Source organism: Cygnus olor, chromosome 6 (assembly GCF_009769625.2).
Source record: "Cygnus olor isolate bCygOlo1 chromosome 6, bCygOlo1.pri.v2, whole genome shotgun sequence".
Lineage (NCBI taxonomy): Eukaryota > Metazoa > Chordata > Aves > Anseriformes > Anatidae > Cygnus > Cygnus olor.
The window spans coordinates 29,105,997-29,118,056 of NC_049174.1; the positions used below are offsets into that span (position 1 = coordinate 29,105,997).

General features: G+C 37.2%; 1 protein-coding gene across 4 annotated transcripts in view; it reads left to right on the forward strand.

Annotated features, from left to right (window-relative positions):
* Positions 1-12,060, forward strand: part of XRCC5 (X-ray repair cross complementing 5) — a 49,486-nt gene that overhangs the window by 24,265 nt on the left and 13,161 nt on the right. For all 4 annotated transcript variants that reach the window (XM_040561876.1, XM_040561875.1, XM_040561874.1 and 1 more), the window contains exons 14-16: positions 3,175-3,371; positions 7,559-7,652; positions 9,076-9,145. In XM_040561876.1, coding sequence (XP_040417810.1) covers positions 3,175-3,371; positions 7,559-7,652; positions 9,076-9,145 — 361 coding nt within the window. The remainder of the gene's footprint in view (positions 1-3,174; positions 3,372-7,558; positions 7,653-9,075; positions 9,146-12,060) is intronic.

Consider the following 12,060-nt stretch of genomic DNA (forward strand, 5'->3'; position numbering starts at 1 on the left):
CGTTGCTAGGTACACTTTTGCACTCTTTTAATTCAGGGGATTTTGCCTATTATCGAAAGGTGTTGCTTCAGGCCTTACATCTGTCTTCTGAAATAATATGATGGTATCGTCCTAACGGTTGAGTCAAGTGCTGCCAGAAGAGAGCAACCACCTCACTCACACAGTTTTATTGGAGAATGATAAGACTTTCTAAGGGTGATTGCTGCTGGTAGAAAATGTATTTATTTACTGTTTCAATGCTAGGTAGTATGCAGTTCTGTCCACAGTGCTTGCTGTTTACAAAGCCTTAAATTACTGGTCCTTTTAGCAATTTCTTTTACCCTCGTGCAGCCCCTATGTTTTGTCTTGTTTACAGTGCTGCTTATTAACCCATACAAATTGCAGCAAGACTGTTCTTTCCTTTAATTTGCTGCAAATGTGTTCCAGGTTCTTAATATTTTGCTTGTAGAACAAGTGGCACTTTTTGTTTCTTAAGATTTACAACCAAAAAATATACTTCATCTTTTGAATGTAGCCAGGAAATTGATTGGGTTGAGCAGGACCTATAGATGCTTTAGAAAAGCAGTCCTGAAGAAAGGATGAGCTTCCCCTTCATTTCCTCTCTTTTGTCTCTTGAGGATGTTTGGAATTTAAACAGAAACATCAAGTCAAATTATAGCTCTGGAAGTAGTGGTAGGCATCAGAAGATGACAGAGTGGGTGGAAAGGAGTTGCTAATGCTTGCTGGGGTAGAAGATGAGGAATATCCTATATCCGGAGCTCTTATTTCTTGCTTCCAGAAAAACCTAAACAAACTTCCATAGCCTTCATGGTGGCAGACTTCCAACCTTGTTATTTAAGTTGTTCCTCTTCAGTACGGGGATTTGAAGCAGATAAGACACTTGGCGAATGCAATGTGTTTTATTCATACAAACAAATGGCTTACCAGAGATTGTTCGATACTGAAACAGACCCGAGGGGAAGCTTTGTGGGGACAGTGGCCTGCAGCATTTAATAGCTCATGGGATCCAGCTGTGAAGTCCACAACTAAATGTGTCATAACGCTTTTTAGACCATGTGTAAGTGACTCTGTTGGGCTGGGCTAGTCTGTAAGTTGTTGGACTTAAAGCAGAGCTGCAGGGGGACAGGAGGTACCTTGGAGTAAGTCTGTAAGGGCTTTCAGCAACAGGTAATCTTATCTTCAGTTGAATGTAGTGGATTTATCTGCTGGAACATCATTTTGAACTTGTCACAAACCAAGTGTAAACTGAACTCTAAGACACTTGTGTTGGGATTCAGTTCATAGGTTTAGTTACCCAAAAGCTAGACAACTAATATAAGCTGAGTTGTCCAAGCCTGCTTCATAATCCATTAAAAAAAAAAAAAAGCCTTGGGAAAATGAGTGGTCCTTCATGTTTTGGACATCATAAGCACAAAATGATTGTGGAGAATGAGTAGGTGACTGGCTTGGACTCAGTGCTTATCTTTTAGACAAATGAATCTCTGTCCGATGTTCTGAGGCTTTAAAGACTGGTTCCCATAGGCTTTATAGATTTGCTAAAATATTTTCTTATAAAAGTGTGTTCATAGATATTCTGTCTTGTTCCCTTCCACACAGTGCTTTCTTGCAGTAAGTTCTTGTCTGTTCAGGCATTTATGCCATTACTTATTATGTAGTCAATTCCTGTTCGGCATCAGGAGCTTCAGGCTAAATCTGTTCAACTTCATCTTCATTTAACACCTGAGTTCTGAAGGTACCTGCAATCTCAGAGCTGGTCATCTGCTCTGAAAAACAGGAGCAAGTGATGGCTGTTGCTGCAGTCTGCTCAGCTCTTGCAACTCATGTAGAGATTTCAGATACAAAAGCCTGAAAAACACATTCACAACAGGAAACTTAGATTTTTTTTTTTTGTTTAATTCAATCCACTAATGCTGTTTTGTTATTCTTTTTTGTATCACAAAAGCCATTACTGCAGCTTCCAGCAACATTTTTAGTCTCTTTCAGAATAATTATGCCTTAAATCATTACAAGTGTTTCCAAATCAGTAGCCTTGTATGACTGCCTCCTTTTGAAAGTATGTTCTAATATAGATTGGAATCTTAATGGCAGCATGAAAGCACATCAGTATTGATGTGTAGCATATGGCCTGGATGTTCTTTATTGGCAGCTTTTCAGCATGAATAGAGGTTTGTTTTTTTAATTAAGGTCATGTCTGACAGCCAACAAGGGAGCAACTCTCCTGTTTTCCTGGTTTCTTGGGAAGCTACCTCCACGCTTGTATCTAATTCACTCAGTACGGTGGACTTGGAAAAATGTTTTTTCCATGTATAACATGTTCTTATGTATGCGTTTGCGTGCATTGGTAACTCTGTATATATGAACAAGCACGTACGTCTCTACTGCTACCCCACACTTCATAGCATTTAAAAGATATTTTGTTTTTAGAACTCTCAATGGACTTTCTGTGACCTGCCTCATTAACCTGATCTCTCTCCGTCCTTGGCTGCCTGACTGTGTGAAAGCTCCTTCTCTGTAGCTCCTGCCATCTATTCCAACCTTTATGTTCATCTGTCAGAGGTCTTCATTCCATTGCACTTTCCAAAGTTCATATGCAAACATACCTATATTCCGTGCTTTACCTATGCACTTTTAACTTCTCTCTTATTACTTGCTCTTAAATGGGTGAAGATTTCTCGTGTTATGCAAACTGAGCTTTTTTGACCAAGAAGAGAGACTTTCTTTGAGGGACAATAAATCACGATGGTAAATGGAATATAAGGTTGCGGTACATATCTTGCTCCCTGATTTTAGAATGTCAAGAAATCTCTCCCATATCACTGTCTTTTATAAGAGAACTGCTTTTTAAAGGCAAATTGAAGTTGAAAAGCTGAATAGATGCTGATGACTACTTTATTCTTATTTTCTTAATAATTTTCATAGAACTCATTACAGTGAGTGTGGGTGCACTTGTATGCATCAGTATTCTTGTTTAATATAATTATTAATCTCCTTAAACAGCTGATCATATGACTCCACTCATCCACTCGTGAGCTGGAATATTTCTCAGCAATATTAAGGTAGCTTCTTTAATATGGAAGATATTTTGCATGTACCATATGATGTTACATATACAGGCATATTACTTTAAAAGTACATAACCTTATGGTTTTTCTTTGCTAAAATCGTTTCTTGCAGTGTTTGCAACATAAGGCTTTTCACCCCAATGAGCCGCTGCCGCCAATTGAACAGCACCTTTTAGAGATGCTGGAGATGCCCTGCATGGTAAAAGAAAGGTGTCAGGTTCCTCTTGAGAAAGTGAAAGCACTCTTCCCTCTAAAGGATGTTGGCAAGAAAAAAGAAGAGAAGACTGCTCAAGACATCTTTAAAGATGAGTAAGTTAGAGATTTAATATGGATTTAAAAACAAACAAACAAACTGAAAAACAAAACAAAACTTTTTTAGCACTTCAGATTAATTTTGGTGAATGTAGCAGGCTCAGGAGCATTTTAATCAATGAGTTACATACTTAAAAAGTACAGATGGGTTGAGAATGTTGTGGAACCGCACTGTCTGGGCTATTTTGAGAGTAGCGGTCTTACTACTGTGGAAGTCATGCTAGGATTAGGTCTGCATCTCTCTGATGTCATTATATGCTAATACAGAATTGCAGAATCCATCAGGTTGGAGGGGACCTCAGGAGGGCTCTCTAGTTCAACCTGCTGCACGAAGCAGGGTTACAGATCTGAACAGGTAACTCAGGGCTCCATCCTGTCTGGTCTTGGAAATATCCAAGGATGGAGGCTGCACAGCTTCTCTGGGCAACCTGTTGCAGTGCTTGACTGCCCAGTGACCAAACAGTTTGTCCTACTGGCATTTATAAAATGGTTTGAATAAGAATAACAGAAGTTAATTCAGTTCCAAACTTATTTCAGTTTACATGAAATACCTAGGAGCTTTACACTACCTGTCAGGATGAAAATTCCACCCCAGCATACTCTGTGTACAGCTTTCATTTTGAATACCAAATCAAAAGAAAGGCAGCTTAATTATTATATGCTGTGCAGTAAATGTGGATGTCTTGAAAAATATTGTAGACTCTTTCTGGAACATCTATCTTCTCAACTGTTTTTAAAATTCTTGTCTTTTGGTAGTACATATGCTCTGTTTACATTATCTTTGCTATAAATATGAAAAATAAATGCTTAATTGGTACCGCACTGGTACTGTTTTCCCAGCCAAGTCAATTTTGTTCAAACAAAATCAAATTTATAGAATGCCTATAACATAACTGGCTGGTCCCCTGGCATGTTGGACAGATCTCAGTTCCTTCCCTTTTTGTCATTTTTAGCTGTTCTTTCAGCACTAGGAGCAATGTCTTTAGGCCACTTCAGGGCCCCACTAAGCTGAGCTGTCACGTATCTTTTACTTTTGTTTGGATGGAGCCTCCTGATGTTAACTTTAGAAAGACATGGCATTGGACTTCTCGGGCTGCTGCTCTGGGAAAATGGCCACATTTCTGTATACAGATTGGGAAGCACATTGCTTTTTGTTTTGTTCACTGCTGTATGTGCCTGTCTTGCCTTGGTGTGTCTCAATTCACACTGATAAAATTATCTTGTCCTTGCTCTGTGCTCTAATCACGTGCGCTGTGTATATGTATATATCTATACATACAAATATTTCTGTATGTATTTTAAAAAGTAGAGAGAAGAAAACTATAGAACCAGTTTCAAAAAAAAATACAAAACAAAAAGCCTACAAAACTTGGGCTCAAGCAAGCCAGGAAGAGAATTTAAATAAAAGGCTGTGACACATTACTGGTAGTTGCTGAAAAACATATGTCCCAAAGGCTTCAATTTGATAAGCAAGAAGGAAAGCTATTTTCATTAAAAACTGGTTGGCTTTAGAGGGGAGATGAAAGCAACTATAAAAATAATTGAGATAGAAATTGGTGTGGGGCATTATAAAATGATTTGGGGAAAAAGGGGTATGTAAGGGAGGCAAAAGAATAGAAACTCAACTATGCAAAAAAGAATGAATTATGTAATGAATAATGAAAATATTTAAATAAAAAAAATGGATTAAATGTAGTAATGAATGGGAACAGTAGTGATATTGTTCTGTGTCAGGGACAAGCTGAGTGATACAGTTAAATCATTTGAGGAAAAAATGTCTCACTACAATAGGATAAGGAAAACCTTAAACAGCAGGTAACATTCACCTTTTTAAAACTGACAGATCTAGACAATTTGCACTGAAAAGTACTGAAAAAGTTTGCTAGAAGCTCTCTTGACTATTATTTTCATTTTCTAAAACTGATTTATACTGTTTTGGTCTCTTGCATTTGATATCTCTATCTTGATGTTGACCTGATTTCTCTCTGCCTAATTATTAAGGTCTAGTTGGGACTGAGGCAAGATAAATAGAGGCATATCTTATTAATGCTAAAGATTAAAAAAAATGTTTTGTTTCATTTTTGTTAAGCTCTGTGTAGTTTTAAAAAAAATCCAGTAAAATCGAAAGTATTTTGCGTTTTCCTTCTTAGGACGGCTTTCGAGAGGCTGTTACCTCATCTAGTTTTGCAGTATGTGAGAGGCCTCTGTCTAAATGTAGAAGTGTGTGTTGTAAATTAATCTTTTATTTTATTAATTTGTCTCAGAGTAGTTGCACATTTTGTAGTTAAAAAATACTGCTAATCAGGGCGTTATCAGTAACAGATTTTAAATGTCAGATCATTGGCTGGTATTAATGGGTATAGATTCATTAGTTTCAGCTGTACTGCGCTAATTAACGATGGCTATAGGTTTGGTCCTAGGCAGTTAAATTCAGTTATTTTCATTTATGTTCTCCTCCTACCTCCAGTCCCAAAGCATTTGGAATCAGCAAAAATAATGCAGGAGAAAAAATATTTTGAGGCATTGCAACGAATTACAAAGCAACTTGTGAGGAAAAAATGAGAATTTCCATTGTTTTCACACTTATCAGCGAAGCATCTCAATGCACGCAAGAACTTCTGTTCAAGTAGAAGTTCTGAACTCTGTGGTGTTAGATAGGTTTTTCCATTTTACAGACAGGGATAATGGCTGTCCAAAACAATAAAGCAACTAAGCAACTTGTTCAAGGTCAGCCAGAAAGTCAGCAGAGCTGGGAACAAAGCAGGGTATCCTAGTCTCCTTGTCCTAAAGCATCACCAAAGTCATTACTTCTCCTAGAGTGATAAGTGGGGTTATGTTGGATGACAGGAGTTGCTGAGGAGAAGGGCTTTCATTTCAGTAGCGACAAAATTAAGTAAAAGGAACGATGAGACTACAGAAATGAAGTGGGATAGATGTTGATTGCAAAGCAGGGGAGGAGTATGCTATAGACAGTAAAAAGGAAGTTTGTACAATTTCTATTTAATAGCTGCTTGCTTCAGTAGCAGGCAACAACTTTTAAGATGAGTTGTAACTTTGAAGAATGCAACATGGCACCTAGTCCATGATCTCTGTTTTTATCCCTGATTTATGAAGCAGTTTTTTCTTTTTATTGCAGTAGCAGAATTTTTTAGAGTAACTTTTTATTTTTGTTTTGGGATTGCGTGAAGGTAAATAGTGCAGTTTAGATCATTTAGATCATAACTTTCAGTCATTCTTAAACCGAAATCTATTCTTCTGTGTCAGCCTGTTACATTAAACAACACAAAACATAGTGTCCAATTTCCTTCCCCTTTTGTGATAAATTAGAGTTTCTTGTGTTGCCAGAATGTGATCCAAAGTTTTGTAAGTTTGGAACTTAATTTTAAGCTTCTCATTTGAAGCATTGGTTGCATACACCGTGATACCTGTGAGGGCAAAGGTAGAAAGTAGCCTAAAACACAATTGGCTTTTTAAAAACACGTGTTTTGAAAGCATTTTGAGGTGTAGCATAAGATTGTTCTGAGAAAATTCTTATTTGGAGTTTGTCTAGCAAGTTTGGACTGCTGGAAGTGGAAGTTTATAGAACGCTTGTGTGCTGATGGAGAATGAGTTATGAATGATGGTTATGAGACTCAAAAGTCACTGTGTGAACAGATAGGTAGTAGCTATCAATTCCAAGATGGGAACTTGCAGGTAATTTTTAAAGAGTAAATGGATTTCTTACTTAATATTTAAGTTTTTATTGCCATTTTATGGTTAAAAGGAATCTGGTGAGAATACCAAATGTCATATGTGATTATTGATTTACAGTGTACAGTGAATCAGCAAGGTCAACTCAATATACAGGTTCCAAATAAAGCAACTAGAGAGAGCCAGCCTGTATTCTGAAATGTGGTAAAGAGGTGTACGAGTAAATTCACTCCTGAAATAAGTATCAATAATCTTGTACTTTCAACAAGCAGTACCTTTCATTTATGCTACGATAAAATTTGATCTGTCTCTACTGTCTGCTTTGTGAAGACTGTGGGAGAAATGAAGTGTGGTTTATTGTTAATTTGGGAACAGCTGTATAACGAATTTTGGTTCAGTGTATACTTTGCAAATTTACTGACTTCATACTGAGTAGGCAGAGCAGTTTACTTTGATTTAGTGTTTCTGTTCTTTTTTGTCCTCCTCATTTCCAGCAATGAAGATGGACCTAACCCTAAGAAACAAAAAATTGAAGATGAGGAAGATAGCTTTAGCATCATAAAACTTGCTGAAGGCAATGTCACCTCTGTAAGTATATTTTTACAACTCTGGTTATCAAAGGGAAAGATTAATTTCTCTAAACATATTGTAGTGAATATACAGAATTCCTGATAAAGGGTGGGATTCTAGGGGAAACAAACATGACTGAAATTTTGTCTACTTAGAGATTGTAAGGATAACTTTCTCTGTTCTTAGATACATATTAGCACAAGTTTCCATTAATGTTGGATATTTTTAGGACAAAATTCTCCCCACTGTCTAGAACTGTAAAGGGTGAGCCTGTGGATCTGATGAAAACAATCACAGAATTGGGGGTTCAGTAGTTGAATTTTGTTCTGCCTTTCTTTCATATATTCTGCAGTGTAAAAGTTGCTTGTTTATATTTAATCAAAGGTCTTGCTGGGGTGTTAGAGACTGGTCTCTGCATTGGTTGGGGTTTAGAATAAATGATATGTTTGTCTTCATCTTGCTGCTAGGTTGAATGTCTAACTTAACTTTAGGTGTTGTATAAATGAGTAGGTGAAGTCTGCATCAAAACTATACACCTTGCTTTATTTGATTTTTCATATCACAGGGTAAGTGATTTAATATTAATGGAGATAACTCCCCATGTTTTCAAATGTACTATCCTTTAAAGTTAATTTTTAAATGAATGATTGAGATTTAAGAAAGGTGTACAGCTGTGCCAGATACTCTACTCCTAATAATCAATTCCTGATATTAGCTGAAAAGTGGGACTACCAAATTTAAAAGAAACACTGAGGCCAAGCAAGTTTACTGAAAGATCTAAGAATTACATTGACAACAAAGCATAAAAATTTCAAACACACTTAAGAGAGTTTTGATTTCTGACAGGAAATGGTAAGCACGGTAAATTTTCATTCTAAGGTTATTGCATCCGATTTTCAGTAAACATTTATATTTGATCTGGTTTTAGTTCTTCTGTAAGGTTTCTGTACTTGTATGCCCATTTAGAACTTCATCTTTAAGATGTTAGAGTGGGTCAGAAGAGGTAAATGAACTGAGTGTGAGCTTTTAATTTTGAGCTTCCTGTTGGCTTGGCAAGTCAAAGATTCTGTACCCACATGCCTGGGGGCTCCCATTAAGTGTCCCATTCCTCATTAAGTGTCTATCAAGATTAGTGAGAGGTCTGTTTCAGAGCTGAACTAACAGCCTGAATTACTGTGCCTCAGACCTCTAAACCCCAGAGAAGATAGCTGGCCTATAAGAGTGCGGTGTAGTAAGTGTAAGTTCATCTGGCTAGAGTCATAACTAACCTTTGCTAGGAGTAGTGCATGTTTAACACACGTTGTGTTTTTTGTGTCTGCATGCGGAGAAATGTAGAGGTTCTGTTTCCGTGTTAAAGAGAAATGTAAAGGTTCCTATTGCCTTACAAGAAGAAAGAGAAGGATATTGACAGACAATTCTGTTGGTTTTGGACCTTTTGTAGGTTGGCAGTGTTAACCCAGCAGAAGACTTCCGAATTCTGGTGAGGCAGAAAAATGCTGACTTCAAAGATGGTAAATTATCTATCTTAACTATATTTAGCAGCATCTTCAGAGTTAGTAATCCATTTTCCTAAAAACAGGTTTTTAGTGCTATGTGAGATACTTTGTGGACTATACTGCCTAGCTTCCAGTGCCGCTCAGCAATGAGGGGTAGCACTTGTAAGTCTCAGATACCCTCATTTGTGTAAGATGGCACTAGACAGCTACACTGAGGCATCTGAGTAACAACTTAGCTGTTGCAAACAGAAGATCCCTTCACACTGAGTACCGTATTCAAACTGTTTATCAGGTTCTCGTCTGACTATGTGTGATCTTTCTAGCTTGAAGTGGAGGCTTGTTGAATGGGCACTGTGTGACAGACCTGTCTTCTGCCTACTTAATCTTGTTTTATGGAGAAATAAGAATCAGATGCCTGGGATCTAAATATTTACATGCAAAAATCATTTGTTACTGCTTGTGAGCAAAGTAAAATGTGTAGAAGGGATGTAATAACCAGCTAGCACCTCAAGAGGTGTGAGCAGGCTCTACATGCACTGAATCTATCGCTTAGCACACAGAAAGATGGGGTTTTGATGCAGAGGCAAGGAAGAATAAAAAGCTCGGGTCAGCCACGGTCTCATTGGTCTGGCATGCTCTAAGTCTGACAATGCAAAGGAATTATTGTTTGCCTAGTATTTTCTTAGTGGAACATCTATACAGAGATGTATGTAATCCAAAGCTATCTTAAAAAGGGTGCACAAGATGAGTGGGGTCCTTTTTCCTTTTAAATGCTGATTTGAAGGTTGTGGCAAGGTAAATCTCATCTGCCCAATAGCCACTAATGTACAATTTCTTTTCAAAGGAAATATTTGAAGGGGTTCTGAAAAAGACAGGTGCTGGTTATTTCAGCTATGCCTTTGCTCCTTTTGGGCTTAGTTTGAGGAGTATGTTAAGTAATATATTATTTTACAATAGTCTTGTAAAGCTTATATAGTTATTTCTCTTCAGATTTTCCAGAACTATCAGGCAAGTAGACAACTTTGTACGTGGATTTTGCATTAGATACAGAACCAATTGTGTTTATTGGAAAAAATGTTGGGAATTGTGTTTTTGTGTCTCAGATATATTAAGATGTAGTAAAAAGCGTTGTACAAGACACTAGAATACTGAAACTGAAAAAAAGACTACTTTTTATGGTAATTAGTTTTATCACGTAGGAAAGTTTTAAGGCAGAAATAAATGTAGTGATTACCAGTGAAGATCATTTAAGTGAAGAGTGCTTAAATATGTCCACTCAGTAGCTGTTCTGGACATAACTGCAGTACATGTTGAGATAGCTTCTGAAATTTTGAGAAATCTGCTTTTATATATGTGATCTATTATATATAGATATAACTAGACAAAATGTAGTGCAGTCACCCGTTTACAGGAGAGAGAAGTAAATATAAATAAAAACATGCTCTGCATATTATTTTTCTCTTCTGCATAATCCTTTTTCTTCTTTAGAGTTTTTTAGTTGGCTTAATACATAAAACATTGCAGGCATGTTTTTAATAGCTTGCTGTATGACATTCTGGTTATGTAAATAGTAAATTCTGTTTTAAAACTATTCAGTGGTTCTAACGGGGTTTTTCTTAAATATAGTTTTATATCATATTTAATGAGGAAATTTTTTTAACCCTGCTAGAGCATGTAAAAATCAAAATGTCTTTTCAGGAAAGGATAATCTATTGCAGGCATTCTAGTAGTTTATTGGGGGGAAGAGTAATGTTTTATGTGTCAAGATGCAGACAGGTTGTACCCTGTTTTGTTTCTTTGCAATATAAAAAGATGACCCAATGTAGTCTTCAAACTGGTTAGAGCCTACATTCTTCTTCGAAAAAAGGCAGCAGTTCCTTCTTCCTTCCCTCCCTGAAAAACAGCAGCAAAATCCCTCCATAGAACAGGGGAAGCCAATAAAATTGAGCGATATGGGAAAAAGTTGACTTCAAAAAATTTTTAATAGATTTATTCAGAAGACAGGGGCCTTTCAACTGTTTGCATGGAGGTGGATGAGGGTTGTGGGTTTTTTTTTTTTTTTTTGGTAGACAGAGAAGTTGTAGCAATAGGAAAATTGTAGTTTAAAGACTGTCAGCAAGGATCGTAATTAAGCTGTGAGTTACCATCTGTTGCAGTGGCCTCACTGGTATTTGATGGTCAGGGTTTCTGCCATTCATAGGAGAAGCCTAAGTGCAGCTTGGACAGCGTGTCTACGTGCTGTGTTCCATAGCAGACCCAGAGCAGGAGAGATGGTTTATTTGTTCCTAGCAAGTAGAGTAATGTCAGAATCGGTAATGTGTAAATACGTTCTTTAGAAAATTGAAGAATTTCATATTGGCAAGGGTCTCAGGGATAGGTTTTCGGAGACCAGCAACTCAAATTCTGAACCAGTTATCAACTTCATTTTTAATTGACTTCTGTGTATATTATAGTAGGGACGCACTTAGAGCTCACGTGATGAGTTGTGTGTGAGGGTGCCAACGTACAGGTTCGTGTTCATTGCTCACATAAGTAGCATTGAATTTCCTCTCTAGATGTCTTTACTTCCTTGTTGGCATGCATGGCCACAGATTTGTCGTTTTATGCAGGTCTTCTTTTGAACAGGTTACAAGTGTGCAGTCATCACAAAGAGCAGTCTTCTGATAACAGCTTCTGACGTTTTTATCAATGAATGCAAATAAAATATAGATGAGTTTGCCTGAGTAGAATCTTTATTCTCACAGCTGTACGATGAACTTCTTCATTGCTGTGCCTGCAGAGAAGACTCTCAAATACAGTGACTGTTTGCCACCTTCATAGTGCTGAAGAAATAGCCACATGACTACTATTTCATCCTGTTGGCCTATTTATGGGTTTCCATTCATGTCTGTATTTCTGGGAAGCAGATTGTCTGGTATAGGGTGTAATGT